At 40.3% G+C, this 15,726-nt stretch overlaps 1 protein-coding gene across 5 annotated transcripts in view; it reads right to left on the bottom strand.

Annotated features, from left to right (window-relative positions):
- LOC140489444 (circularly permutated Ras protein 1-like) overlaps positions 1 to 15,726 on the bottom strand; it is a 111,522-nt gene that overhangs the window by 51,290 nt on the left and 44,506 nt on the right. For all 5 annotated transcript variants that reach the window (XR_011963130.1, XM_072589008.1, XM_072589009.1 and 2 more), the window contains 2 exons: positions 3,171 to 3,255; positions 2,293 to 2,399 (listed from right to left, as the gene is read on the bottom strand). Coding sequence is in view for 4 of the 5 variants with exons in the window: in XM_072589008.1 (XP_072445109.1) it covers positions 2,293 to 2,399; positions 3,171 to 3,255 (192 nt within the window). In the remaining variant the exon portion in view is untranslated. The remainder of the gene's footprint in view (positions 1 to 2,292; positions 2,400 to 3,170; positions 3,256 to 15,726) is intronic.

Here is a 15,726-nt window from a genome sequence, read left to right as displayed (position 1 = left end):
AGGGACATATAAGATGTGAGAGGACTGTTGAGGATAAACCATGTGGCTGCTATGCCACAGGATTTTACATGTACGAATTATGAATTTCTGAATGGGCAACAGAATTTGAATTGAGTTGAATACAATAAAAGAATACAATAAGGTATCACCCAAGTAAGCATTCTTACAGTTGCTAGATGTATAAGGAACAAATTGAAATAACTGAACCAGCAGTTTGAGCTGAGCTACTACTGAGACATGGCTGAAGACAGTGGGAATCGGAACAGAGTGTAGAGCCCACAGCGAAAATGGTAGAGGAAGAGACGTATTGACTAATAAGCATGAAGTTACTTCAACAATGGAAGGATAGCAACAGTTAAGTAGTCAGGGGATTCTTTTGAGTAAAAAGAAGAAACAGATAATTAAAACTGAAGGTCACCACAGACAAATTGTGAGGTGACAGACTGTACACGAAGGCAGCAAAGCTACTGTTTTGTTCAAAATGGCTCTGAAGCAGGGTCACTGGAGTTAAAGTGTTAACTTCTTCCCTTCACTGATGCTGCCAGTCCTGCTGAATTTCTCCAACAATCTGAGAAGGGAAAACATTTTTGTTTGTTCCAGATCTCTAGCATCTGTGGTTTTTGTTTTGTTTTACTTCAAAGCAGACTGGTTGCAGAAGACTTTAATTTTCACTTTGATTTAGGTAACTAGACTAGCACTTTAGAAAGGTAGTGAATTCCTTGAACATATACAGGAGTTTTCCGCAGCACTAAATCCTGGAAAGACCAAGTAAACATTCCATACAAGACTTAGCAATGAGCCAGAATGAACAAGCAGCCTAATGATGCACAAGCAGTAGTCAAATATGACGGTGTGAGAAAATGTATACAAATGGATATAGTTACTAAAATACTGCACCTGATTTAGATGGATAACTTCAATGTAGAGATTATCCTTAAAAAATCAGTCATGTTTGTTAATGGGTAAAATGGAAAGCAGACAGTGAGGGATACTCAAACAAAATTTATATTGATGCAGAACTAGTTTACATCCCTCAAGGAGAAGAGCTCTATATGCTAAAAATACGACCACTGAAAATTAACCAAATATGTAAGTGACAAACATGATACTTAAAGAAAAGTATGAAAATGCAAAAACAAAACACACATATCCCATCATATGAGAACGTAACAAATAATCAGAAAGGGTGCAACAGCAGAAACTACAAAAAAAAGTGGAAGAAACTAGAAACTCAAAAATCAACAATAAAATTTACAACTATATTGGGTAAGGGTGATAAGTAGGGAACAATGTGGGCCCTGGGAAAATTAATAATAGTGATAACATTAATTAAATTACTAACATGGAGGGCATTCTAAATAACAATGTTGCACATGTCTTTACAGGAGAGGCAAGGTCAGCATTCTGGAAACCCCAAGGAAACGAAGATTGAATCAGGCATAAAGACGCAAGCTAACAAACATAATCAAGGTAACAATAATTAAGAAAATAATTTCAATTAAGGAGTGACAAATCCTTAAGGATTAGACAGTTTCCGTTGGCAAAATTAGGGGAATTAGGTGATGATATATACTTGCCTCAACTACAATCTGTTTAAGTTCTCTAAATTTCACAAATCACTAATATTTAACAAAGGATGAAGGAGAAAACCAGACAATTATCAACCAGTCAGTCTTGCATCAGTTGTCAGGAAATTATCTATAACTGAGGATAAAGGTGTCTAAATGCCATAATCATTTTCAGCTGACCAGAAGCAAGCACTTTGGAATCATAAAGACTGAACTGTTTAAAGAGGTGACTGAAGTACAGGGAGAGTATCTATGAATATCATTTAGATGGACATCCAAAAAGCATTTGACAAAAGCATCGTAACAGATTGTCAGCTAAAGGTTGAAACAACAATTCCAGCTAACAATGATCTTTATAGCTAGCATCAATAGCTGGATTCGTACCCTTAGTCCCAGGCATAATTACTTTCAATCAACTTTGGAACAATATAATACACCTCTGAGACAGGTAGAATTCTAAAGCGGATCTTCTGATCCAGAGATAGGGACTTATCAACGTGCCAAACATCCCTGCTCCCAAACATGAGACTAAGCCAAAATGTAGTCCAAATAATTTAGATCATAACTAATGATGCAAACCTACAAACACAGGCCATTCCAAGGTCTGGAGTACGTTATCAAGTCTCCTCCATTTCTGTCAAAGCAAAAAAGGTTAGCAAGGAAAACATCTTATGCATTATGAATAAAATAGTGACAAGGCTTCACATTTATCACTAAAACTTACAGGCTATCATGAACAATGAAGGTGACAGTGACATTTGTAGCAATTACATCATCTTCTAAAATTAGCTGAAATTCATTGTATAAATTGGCTGGGTTGGTGATGTTCACCTGAGAATGAGAAAATAGCAAAACAATTAAACTACCTCTCAATTTTTAAACATTGTGTTTTTTTTCCTTTTCATTGTAACACCTCAAACACTAGCACCAGACTTAGCAGCATGCTGCGTAAGGGTCTGAAAGGGTTAATGCTGACAAATGCTAAGCAATACGTACTATGATATCATTTGGACTTGTGAGTAGAACACAGCATGATTAAGAACGAATGACATTTAACATTTGCTACTCCTCAGTCTCTGACATAATGTCTGTCCCCTCAATATAATCCCAGATTATTTGCAACATACAATAAATTATATACTATTTATAAGTACAGATTCTTCTAATTAGTCCAAGAAGTGGTTTCCTCTCCCACACGAAACCAGGCAGTCCCTGGAGTTTCCTTCACTCATACAATATAGTGAGCTGACAACACAGCTGGCAGCACTGACTTTCCTTCAATTTAATCTCTCTTCTTTCTGAGATAACCAGAACGAAGAGAGGGGAGGGGTGTACTTACTTCCTGAAAGTGTGGTACAGGCAAAAACATTATTGCAGTGAATATATACTAGGGTAAAACAGTAAGTGCTGTAACATTCAGGCTACCAAACAAAATCTTGAAGGTGAGATTCGGTTAGATGGCTTTTCTCTGCAGACAGTAATGTGATGGTTAAATGTTTTTTTTGTTTTATCCCTGTCCTGAACTCCAGGCTGCAATACTTAGAACCCACTCAAACCTCCAGTGTTTCAAACTTTGGTGGTTCTCACAGATCATTTTCTCACCTTTCCTCCAGTTTTATCTGCCAGTTGTCCAAGTTCTGGTAATCTGCAGTCGGTGCCTTCAATAGTCAGTACAGAGATGATCACCCTAAGAGTGATGATTAGACTGAGTTATAGTTAAAGTCTCCTCAGGATTATGAAGACTGTACATAGGTTTTAGGAACCAGTGTACAGGAAGAAGTCATTTAGCCCCTCAAACCTCTTCTGTCATTAATCAGGTGATGACTGATGGGCGAATAACAAGTGTACACCTCACTTTATCCTATATTCATTCATAACTTTGGATCACAAAAATTTAAATCTCAGAATATAAAATTTAAAGCTGAATAATCATCAGCTGCCATTTGACAATTTTCAAACTTGTACCATTCACTGCGTGTGGAAAGATTTCCCCCAAAAGGCTTTGCTGTAATGTTTAGTCTATGCCACTTGGCCTAGAGATGTCCAACCTGTATAATAATTTCTCTTTATGTATCCATCTTAATACCTTGGAAGTTTTGATCAAACAATCCCCTAACCTTCCAAATTCCAGGAATAAAGACCTAGTTTAAGCAATCTCTCTTCATAATTTAACCTTAGAAACCCAGCATCATTCCAGTAATCCAAGCATCATGCTCCTGATGGCAGAGGATTCCAAAACCAGGGATCACGGTCCAAGGATGAGGGGTAAACCATTTAGGACTAAGATAAGGAGTGACTTCTTCATCCAGAGAGTGGAGAGCCTGTGGAATTCTCTGCCACAGAAAGCAGTTAAGGCTAAAACACTGTATGATCTCAAGAAGTTAGATACAGCACTTGGAAAGAGATCAAAGGATATGGGGAAAATGCAGGAATAGGCTAATGAGTTGGATAAACAGAATGAATGGAAGACTCAAAGGACCAAATGGCTACTCCTGCTATTTTCTACGTTTATGTTTCTAAATTTATGCTGCACTCCTTCCAAACAATATTTCCTTCCTAAGGTTTGGTTCCTTACAAAGACCAGCTCTCAGTACTGCAGGTACGGTCCAAGCAGAATTTTCTACAACTCATGCATGACTATTCCTCTAGATACAAATGTCAGCATTCCAATAACCTTTCTGACTGCATGACTGGTCTATAAATTTCCTCGTTTTCTGCTAATGGGATGGATTATTGCACTTACACAATACCTTGGCAAGATCATACCTGGAGCATTGTGTGCAGTTTTAGCCTCTTTACTTCAAAAAGGATAAAGAGGGAGGGCAGCGAAGGTTCACTAGACTGATGCTAAGGTTGGCAAGACTGTTGTATGAGGAGAGATTGGTTTGCTTGAACCTGTATTCACAAGAGTTTAGAAGGACAAAAGGATATCTGATTGAAAGTGTTAAACTCTAACAGGACCGAAATAGACTAGATGCAAGGAGGATGCTTTCACTGGTCAGGGAGTCGAGAACCAATGGTCAATCTCAGAAGATGGGGAAAACCCTTTAGGACTATGATGAAGAAATATTTCTTCACAGGGTAGTCAACCTGTGGAATTCAAGACCACAGTAATCTGTGGGGGCTGGGTTAATGACTGAGTATATTTACAAATGAGATTGATTTTATTTTTAGATATTAAAAGCATCAAGGGATAAGGAGAGAAATTCAGAATACAGCATTGATTAGAAGATCAGCATGATCATGCTGAATGGTGGAGCAGGCCTGAAGGATCAGATAGCTGACTCCTGCTCTTCATTTCCATGTTCCTATGTCATCTTTCTTAAAACATGACATGACATGCACAATCTTCCATTCTAATGGAACAGTTCTCATCACAGAAAAGCTTCAAAGATTTTAGTAACACCATCGGAAAATATTATTCTTTTCAACCATTTACAAAAATTCAACCTGTCCTGGGAATTTCTCACTGAGACTTGATCATGATCATTCATTATCTTCATTACTATTACTTTCAAATAAATCTGTTGGGCTATAACTTGGTGCAGTATTCTGAACATAGTAATTTTCTTGAGTTTATGTCCTTGATTAATAACAAGGTTTCTTGGGAGGTCTGGCATTCTGACCTCATCCTTTTGCTGTTTGCTCTTCATTCCTAGATTTTTACTAAAAAAATCTTAGTAATGTTTCAAACGCAGAATGCTGGAGAAACTCAGCAAGTCTGGAAGTATCTGTGGAGAGAGAAACAGAGTTAACATTGAGACTGGTATGACTTAAAAACATTCAATGGATTCACATTTCTGCTTACTACCCACATTTTGACAAGTAATGTTCTTATCTTTTGTGTGCGTAAAAACTGGTTATGTACCTTCTTTGTAGACCTTTCACTGATGTGTTGTTATGATGCTGTTTACTGGGACAGCCTCAGTCCCACTGAATTGGCCTTAGCGATTCACTTCAAAGTCAGTCTCTCTAAATCCAGATTCTTAACAGCTCTTTCAAACACTGACCTTTATCATATTATGGCAGCTACCGGACAAAGCAATGTCTAGGAATAATCTGCAGAAGCTATTTCATAAGTTTCCTGACTGTCCAAGACTATTTCATGTTTGTATTTTGGGGTGGGGTAGCAAAACAGAAGAACCTAGTCTATTACTTTTCTACTCTGACATCATTTCCAGAGATAATTCAAACTTCGCTCTGCCTCTACTTTGAATCTTGCTGCTAAAAACTGTGCCAGAAACAATGCTGTATTGTAATACTAGCATTCCTGAAGAAGGGCTTATGCCCGAAACGTCGATTCTCCTGTTCCATGGATGCTGCCTGACCTGCTGCGCTTTTCCAGCAACACATTTTCAACTCTGATCTCCAGCATCTGCAGTCCTCACTTTCTCCTTGTAATACTAGCAGCAAACCTTATCCCTCTTCCTACCTCAAAGACAGGACTATAGGGACATAATAGCAGGAGTTGACCATTCAGCCCTTCAAGCCTGATCAGCCATTCTTGATCATGTCTCATCAGCTACCTTAGCTTTATTTTCCCATGCTACTCCACTGCTTCAAGTCACATATATAATGATTACCACAAATTACACACATTTGCACTTATGGGAGAAGTTGAGGTCACATAATTATGGCAAATCAATCAATACTCTAAATCTAATTGCATTTCTGCAAACATTCCCCTTTTCTTAAAAAGAACTGCATGCACTATCATTTGCAACTACAAGTTATGCAATATGCATGGTCACAAAGAGAATGGCCAGTCATTACCAAAAACAAGTTAACTCTAGTCAGTCCCACTTTCATCAGTCTCTGCACATGCATTGTTTACAAAGTCTTTATATGGGTCAGATCTCGGCCATTCCTCAGGTATCAACTCACTCATAGCCTAATGTTTCTTCACTGGGGATTGTCGTTTTTTAGGAATTGCTATTTATTGATTCATTTACATCGCTGGAAAACAGTGAACCTGTGGGATGGATGTTCATTGCGTGGGAGGCAAAATCATTTCATCCCAATCCACTGACTGCAGTGAAGCAACAGAGTTGAAAGTGTGGTGCTGGAAAAGCACAGCAGGTCAGGCAGCATCTGAGGAGGAGAATCGACGCTTCGAGCAAAAACCCTTCATCGGGAATGAGGCTCAGTGAATGCAGTGAAGCAACAGCTCCCCTAGTGCTACATGTGTGTTACAGTTATAACCAAAAATCTAGTTATTTACATTCCTTTCATGCGATTCAGGTGCTGGCTGCTCCACACAGGTCCTAATATTGCCATGCAGCCCCAGTCTTGTTGACAACATTGAACTTTAGCTTGAAGATTGGCTCTTTAATGCTCAGTTCTGGCAATGACTCAGCAGTTGCATCAAAATGAAATTGTCACTTTGCCTTGATTCCATCACTCCCACCTCATACTACTTCTGGCATTAGTTTGAGGAGTGATCATAACTAAAGAATAATTAGGCTGGGCTAGATTCCATATCTTTAGCAAGTGCATTACTCCCTCACAAGAGTACTTTGTATAAGTCTGTGCTCCCTTCACTTGATATCTTTAAAGATCCATTTGATGATTTTCACTGTGGCCTCAGCTTTTTGATTTCACTGGGGATAGTTTGAAGATGATATACTCCATATATTTGAATTTCCCAATCATTTATGAAGCACAACAGATTCACCTTCAATACCATAATTCCAACTAAACTAACCTCAAAACTTGGAGACCTACGTCCATGGTTCGCCCTCCGCAACTGGATCCTCCACTTCCTGACCCAAAGACTGCAATCAGTGACAATAGACAACAGCACCTCCTCCACAGATAATCCTCAATACTGGCACCCCTCAAGGATGCACACTCAAACCCTACTTTAATCCCTGTACACTCAAGACTATGTGGTCAAATTCTGTCCTAATTCCATCTACAAGTTCACTGACAATGTTGCCATTGTGGGCTGGACCGCAAACAACAAAGAGACAGAATAAAGAAAAGAGAGAGAATGTGCTTGGTAACATGGTGTAAGGGTAACAATCTCTCCCTTAAATGTCAGCAAAACTAAAGAGCTGGTCAGGGGGATTGTGGAGGATGGTGTGAGAAATATGAAAATAAGCTTCCCATGGTTGGGGAATTGAGGACTAAAGGGCATCAGTTTAAGGTTAGAGGAGAAAGAATTAAAGGGAACTTGAGAGGCAACCTTTTTAACAGAGTATGGTACGCATACGGAATGAACTGCCAGCCAAATTGGTTGAGGTGGGTAAATTAACAACATTTAGAGTCATAACATCAGAGAGATGTGCAGCATGGAAACAGACCCTTCGGTCCAACTTGCCCATGATGACCAGATATCCCAACCCAATCTAGTCCCACCTGCCAGCACCCGGCCCATAACCCTCCAAACCCTTCCTATTCATGTACCCTTCCAAATGCCTCTTAAATGTTGCAATTGTACCAGCCTCCACCACATTTTCTGGCAGCTCATTCCATACATGTACCACCCTCTGCGTGAAAAAGTTGCCCCTTAGGTCTCTTTTATATCTTTCCCCTTCACCCTAAACCTATGCCCTCTAGTTCTGGACTCCCCCATCCCAGGGAAAAGCCTTTGTCTATTTATCCTACCCATCCCCCTCATGATTTTATAAACCCCTATAACGTCACCCCTCAGCCTCCGATGCTACAGGGAAAAACAGCTCTAGCCTATTCAACCTCTCCCTATAGCTCAAATCCTCCAACCCTGGCAATATTCTTGTAAATCTAATCTCAAGTTTCACAACATCTTTCCGAAAGGAAGGAGCCCAGAATTGCACGCAATATTCCAAAAGTGCTTAACCAATGTCCTGTACAGCTGCAACGGGACCTCCAGCTCCTATACTCAATACTATGATGAATAAAGGAAAGCATACCAAACGCCTTCTTCACTATCCTATCTACCTGCGACTCCACTTTCAAGGAACTATGAACCTGCACTCCAAGGTTTCTTTGGTCAGCAACACTCCCTAGGACCTTAACATTAAGTGTATAAGTCCTGCTAAGATTTGCATTTCCAAAATGTAGCACCTTGCATTTATCTGAATTAAACTCCATCTGCCACTTCTCAGCCCACTGGCCCAACTGATCAAGATCCCGTTGTAATCTGAGGTAACGTTCTTCGCTATCCACTACACCTCCAATTTTGTGGCATCGGCAAAGTTACTAACCATACCTCCTGTGTTTACATCCAAATCATTTATATAAATAATGAAAAGCAGGAGACCCAGCACCAACCCATGTGACACACCACTGGTCACAGACTTCAAGACCAAAAATCAATGCTTGAACATCACCCTTTGTCTTCTATCTTGGGAGACAGACAGGTATGCATCCAAATGGCTGGTTCTTCCTGTATTTCATGTGACCTAACCTAACCCATTTTCTGTGAAGGACATTGTTGAATGCCTTACTGAAGTCTATATAGATCATGTTGACCATTCTGCCCTCATCAATTGTCTTCGTTACTTTTTCAAAAAACTCAACTGTAAGTTAGTGAGACATGGTTTTTCATGTACAAAGCTATTTTGACTACCCTTGATTAGTCTTTGCTTCTCCAATTGCATGTAAATCTATCCCTCTGTTATAGACCAGTCCAGACAGCGCCCCTCCCCACCCCCCCCAAATATTTAAGATAGCATGTTCCCAACCTTTTCTTATTTTAAAGGCAGATATGAAGTGGATATTCCGGGTCTAATGCAGCTGGTCAAACCACCTGTTTTTAAACAATATAGAATTTATTTAAACACTACGAACAAAAATTCATCTTGAAATACGAACAAAAGAAAATGGAATTTAGAATATCTCAACAATTGGAAACTAAACTGACTCGACATAGGAGAAAGTGAGGACTGCAGATGCTAGAGATTAGAGTCAAGGTTAGAGGTGGTGCTGGAAAAACAACAGGTCAGGCGGCATCCGAGCCCCAAGAAAATCGATGTTTCCGACAGGAGCCTTTCATCATTCCTGATGAAGGGCTCCTGTCCGAAATGTCAATTTTCCTGCTCCTCCATCATAGGAACTTATCTAAGGAGCTGTTAAAGTTCCCATACCATCTCATAAATACACCCTTTGGCAAAATGCAAATTCAAGCACAGGTTCTTAGATGCAGGGGAGGTTTCAGAAAGAAAAGTCAGCCAGGGATCATCTGCTGAAGCAGCTAAACCAAAACCAAACTAGAAAAAACCTGAACTGGGAGAACTGGCCACTCCCCTGCAATTGTCAAAATAGGGTCATTCCAGACAATTCTGTCTGTCTCTTACGACTTCTCTTAAAAAAAATGAAGGTCAAAATCACCTTTTTAAACTGACAGCATCGTCACACCTCAGGATTCCCTCTACCAACTTGCTTACCATTAATGGTCAGGCTCACCAATCTGTAGATCCCTGACTTTCCTTACCACCATTTCTTAAATAGTGGCACCACGTTAGCCAAGCTCCTCTCTTCTGACATCTCACTTGTGACTATCGATGATACAAACATCTCAGCAAGGGGTCCAACAATCACTTCCTTAGCTTCCCACAGAGTTTTAGGGTCAACTTGGTCAGGTTTATGCACTTTAAGCTGTCCAGCACCTTCTCCTCTATAACATGGACATTTTTCAAGACGTCACTATTTATTTCCTAATGTTCCATACCTTCTATATTTTTCACCACCATAACACTGATGCAAAATATTCATTTAGTATCTCGCCCATCTCCTGTGGTTCCACACACTGGCGGCCTTGTTGATCTTTAAGGGTCCCTTTTCTCTCCCAAGTTACTCTTTTGTCCTTTGGATTCTCCTTAACCCTATTTGCCAAAACCGCCTCATGTCCCCTTTTTACCCTCCTGATTTCCATCTTAAGGATATTCCTTCTACCTTTATACTCTTCTAAGGATTCACTCTATCTCTGCTGACTACACCTGACATATGCTTCCTTCTTTTTCTTGACCAAACCCTCAATTTCTTTAGTCATCCAGCACTCCCTATACCTACCAGCCTTGCCCTTCACCCTAACAATAACATACTGTTCCTGGACACTTGTTATCTCATTTTTGAAGGCTTCCAATTTTCCAGCTGTTCCTTTACTTGCAAACATTTGCCCACAAACAGTTTTTGAAAGTTCTTGCCCAATATCATCAAAATTGGACTTCCTCCAACTGAGAACTCTAACTTTTAGATCTGGTCTATCCTTTACCATTACTATTTTAAAACTAATAGAATAATGGTTGGTGATCCTAAATTGCTGCCCCACTGATACTTCAATCAGCTGCTTTGCCTTACTTCCCAAGACTAGGTCAAGTTTTGCACCTTCTCTAGTAGATCCATCCACATACTGAATCAGAAAAAATTCTTGCACACACTTAAGAGTCAATAAGGTGCGGTGCTTGAAAAAGCACAAAAGGTCAGACAGCATCTGAGATACAGGAGAGTCAACATTTCAGGCATGACCCTTCATCAGGACTGAACACCCTTAACAATTCCTCTCCATCCAAGCCCTTCCATTGGTAGTCCCAGTCTATACTTGCAAAGTTAAAATCCCCTACCATAGCAATCCAATATTCATACAAATAACTGAAATCTCCTTACAAACTTCTCAATTTCTTGATGACTATTGGAGGGGTTCTATAGTAAAATCCCAAAAAAGTGATCATCTCTTATTTCTCAGTTTCCCCCAAATATCTTCCCTGACATATTCCCAGGAATATCCTCCCCAAGTACAGCCGTAATGTTATCCATAATCAAAAACAACACTCCCCCTCCTCTCTTGTTCCCTTTTCTATCCTTCCTATAGCATCTATACCCTGGAACACTAAGCTGCCTGTGATGTCCATACCTGAGCCATAACTCTGGAATTGCTGTGATAGCTCAGTCCAATGTTCCCAATCAGGTCCTGAATTCATCTGCCTTACCTGCTATGCCCCTTGTATTGAAATAAATAGAGTAACTTATCAGTCCTACCTCATTCTCTGCTTTATTCCTCCTACCCTGACTGTTTGACTTGCTCCTTTTCCCAAATGTATCAGCCTCATTATCTCCCTAAGTCTCACCTCCTCCTTATTAGTTTAAATTCCCCTGACCAGCCCGAGCAAATCTCCCCGCCAGTATTTAATCCCCTTGCAATTCAGGTGCAATCCGTCCTTCTAATACAGGCCACTTCTACCCCAAAAAAGATTCCAGTGATCTAAAAATGTGAACTCTTCTCCCTGCACCAGCTCCTCAGCCATGCATTCATCTGCTCTATCCTCCTATTTCTACCCTCACTAACTCGTTGCACCAACAGTAATCTAGTTATTACTCCCCTCAAAGATCTTCTTTTTAAACTCCTGCCTAGTTTCCTGCATTCTCTCGTCAGAATATCATCCTCTTCTCTTCCCTGCGTCAAAGTTACAAATCACATGGCACCAGGTTGTAGTCCAACAGGTTTATTTGAAAGTACAAGCTTTCGGAGTGCTATTCCGTCAGGTAGTCAGTGAGGTAGGATACATAGGACACAGAATTTACAGCAAAAGAGTAAAGTGCCATACTACTGATGTGATGCAGTAGACAAACCCAGATGGCTGTTTAGTCTATAATCACTTAGATGGTTTTGATTAATATTTAAATCCCAAAACTTCTTTCAAATCACTGCCCCAAGATAACTTAAGGTTTTATCAGTATATTAAAAAAAGTGACATCTCACCTTAGACAATACATTAAAAAATGTGAGGTTAGAGTCTGTGTCCAAACCTGGACTCAGACTGGCTTTATTTCCAAAGTAGGAATTTATGAAATTTATGAAATTGACTGTGCGCCTACAGAATAGAATGTTTCAGCAAATACAAATTTGCAAATGTAAATTCACTGCATAAACTTATATGTGCGTGAGTGTGAGGGGGAGAGTGTGTGTGTGTGAATGTGTGAGTGTGAGTGTGTGAGTGTGAGAGAGAGAGAAAAAAGAAAGAGTGAGAGAGAGGGAAAGAGAGAGCGAGTGACAGACAGACAGACAGACAGAGAAAACAGTGTAGTGCTGTCATCTGTAATGTGACATGTTCCGCGACTGGGAGGGAACATCCCTGTCTGGCGAGTGTTGTGCGGTGTCAATTCATCCGTTGTCGTAGCGTCTGCTTGGTCTCACCAATGTACCATGTATTGGGGCATCCTTGCATGCAGCATATGCAACAGACAATGTTGGCCGAGTCACATGAATATTTGCTGCACACGTAGTGTGTGGTCACCCCACACATAATGGGTACATCCATGTCAATACTCTGAAACATCCATGACAGTGTTGTACAGTGTTGTGGTCGATACTGTCCTGAAGGCTAGGCATTTTGTTGTGAACAATGGTCTGTTTAAGGTTTGGCGGTTGTTTAAAGGTGAGTAGTGGAAGCACAGGGAAGATCTTGGTGAGATGCTCATCCTCATTGATAATGTGTTGCAGGCTGCAAAGAACATGGCTTCCGGGAAGTACTGGACAACGAAGTCTATCCTATCAATCGTTATCAAGTGTCTGTCTCCTGAGGTGATCATTACGGTTTTTCACTTTTTAAAATTTTATACACTGATGAAACCTTTAGTTATTTAAGGACAGTAAATTCTGGGATTTACATATTAATCAATCAAAACCTTATTCCCCATTCTAAATGATTACAAACTTAACAGCAATCGAGGTTTATCTAATACATCACATCAGTTACAATACACTTTGTTCTTTTACTTATAAATTTTGTATCTTATGATCCTGCCCCACTAGCTACCTGATGAAAGCTTGCATTCTCAAATAAACCTGCTGTACTATAACTTGGTGTTCTGTGCTTTTAACTTTGTCCACCACAGTCCAACACCAGCACCTCTATATCATGACTTCCCTGTGTCGTTAGTTCTAATTGTACAACAACTTCCTGTTGGTCTCTCTCTACCCTTTGAGAATATTATGCACTCTGAGATAGCCTTGATCCTCGCACCAGGGAGGCAACACACCAATTTTATGTCTTGGTGTCAGCCACATAAATACCTGTCTGTGCCTCTGACTAGAGATTCCCCTATCACAATCAACTGCTTGGAACCCGACGCACCCCTCATTACATTAGAGCCAGTCTCAGTACCAGAAACTTGGCTGTCCGTGCTACATTTTCGAGAGTCCATCAACCCTTAAAATTTTCCACAAAAACATACCTGTTTGAGATGGGGATAGCCACAGGTATGACCTGCCTCCCTCCATTACCTTTTCCTTAGTCCAAGCACTTTAATTCTTTATTCTTTAATTCTTTAGGGCGGCACGGTGGCATAGTGGTTAGCACTGCTGCCTCACAGCGCCAGAGACCTGGGTTCAATTCCCGCCTCAGGTGACTGACTGTGTGGAGTTTGCACATTCTCCCCGTGTCTGCGTGGGTTTCCTCCGGGTGCTCCGGTTTCCTCCCACAGTCCGCAGGTTAGGTGAATTGGGCATGTTAAATTGCCCGTAGTATTAGGTAAGGGGTAGATGTAGGGGTATGGGTGGGTTGTGCTTCAGCGGGGCGGTATGGACTTGTTGGGCCGAAGGGCCTGTTTCCACACTGTAAGTAATCTAATCTAATCTAATCCTCTGCTATTGGGACAAATTGATAAGATCACTCAGGAAATCATGTCTTTCATGTGTGCACAGTTAGTAAGAGTTATGACTGTGGAGCGCAAAACTAACTAATTAACTTAACTATAACAACATACAGAATCACAGAATTTTTACTGCACAGAGGGAGGCCATTTGGCCCATTGTATCTGCACTGGCTCATCAAAGGAGTATCACTGGCACAAAATAATCTTCTGCCTTTTCCCCATATCATTTTATACTATTCCTAACCAAATAATTATCTAACGCCTTAATTGGTGAACTGAATAGCCTCTTTCTGCTTTGTAACCTATGGTTTGGAACAAACAATAATAAACGCCAATATACAATGTTAGGACAGTAATCTGTCCTCTTAGTAGCAAAATTAATATGATAAATACAGACAATGGACCATCACAGAACACCTCACGATGAACAACTGAAAGCAAAGGTGATCAAGATAAATCCCACAGATTTCTCAGAAAAATCCCCCCAAACATTAATGATATCAAATTGCAGTAAGCTTTATAATGGATTAATATTTTTCACTTTTGTCAGTCTGGTATCCCTCAAAAGAACCACTTCATCATGGACTGCCTCAACAATTATTCCTGTTCTGGTTGATCACCCTCCTTTGCTGGGTCTATCCTACCCTGAACTATCTCACTCACAGATATAACGTCAGCTCTTCACAGCCAGCTAGATTCGCCAAGGTAGTCATGCCCCTCGGATTATTCTCCCATAGTCCAATCTTGCTTAGCTGCATCAAACAAACACAGTTTGCAGGGTTTTTTTACCTCCTCCATACTTCTCGCTGCACTGAAGTATTTCTGCTCATAATTCCTACTCCTTTGAATCCTTACTCATCCAGTTAGCAGTCTATTAATTCCTAGAACTTCTCCTGACTTCTAACAACACAAAGGATTCAAACTGCTCTCAACCCCATTGCGAGTCTTTAACATAGAATCAGTGTAGGTTAGGTACCCGCACAGCAGCAAAGCTAACTTTAACATGGAAGCTACTGTGATCCCCCTTTCACATCTTCACCGACTGCGTTTGAATTCCTCTTCAGTAACTCCTAACTTGACCTGAGTGACCAATCAAAAGCCCCTCCCCTATTGCTGGGCAGAATTGAACATTTCAATTGAATGCCATAATGAGCAGTTTTAGAATGGAGTATACGCTGAAGGTTACATTCTCACAGAATGTTGGAAAATCACACTCAACATATCAGAAATACACTGCACCTTAGATTCTCCTTACGAACTGCATCACCTCACAGGTAACCATGTTATTTATTAAATTATATTCCAGCTGCTATGTCTTTTCCCACTCACATAAATGGTGAAGCCTCTTTGCATCACTTTCAGAACTTGCATTCCATCCTAACTTTTTGTTATTAACAAACTTGGAAATATTACATTTGGCCTCTGCATCTAAATCATTGATGGAGATCATGAACAGCTGGATCCCACACAGTGATCCTTGCAGCAGCCCAGTAATCAATGTCTACCAACTTGAGGATGACTCCTGCAGAGGTGAAGACTGTAACACAGATTAGCACAGTGTAACTGGTAACCCCATAACTGC

This window comes from Chiloscyllium punctatum, chromosome 18 (assembly GCF_047496795.1).
Source record: "Chiloscyllium punctatum isolate Juve2018m chromosome 18, sChiPun1.3, whole genome shotgun sequence".
Taxonomy (NCBI): Eukaryota; Metazoa; Chordata; class Chondrichthyes; order Orectolobiformes; family Hemiscylliidae; genus Chiloscyllium; species Chiloscyllium punctatum.
Note: the sequence above shows the minus strand (reverse complement) of the source record. Positions and strands in the feature narration are given on the sequence as shown.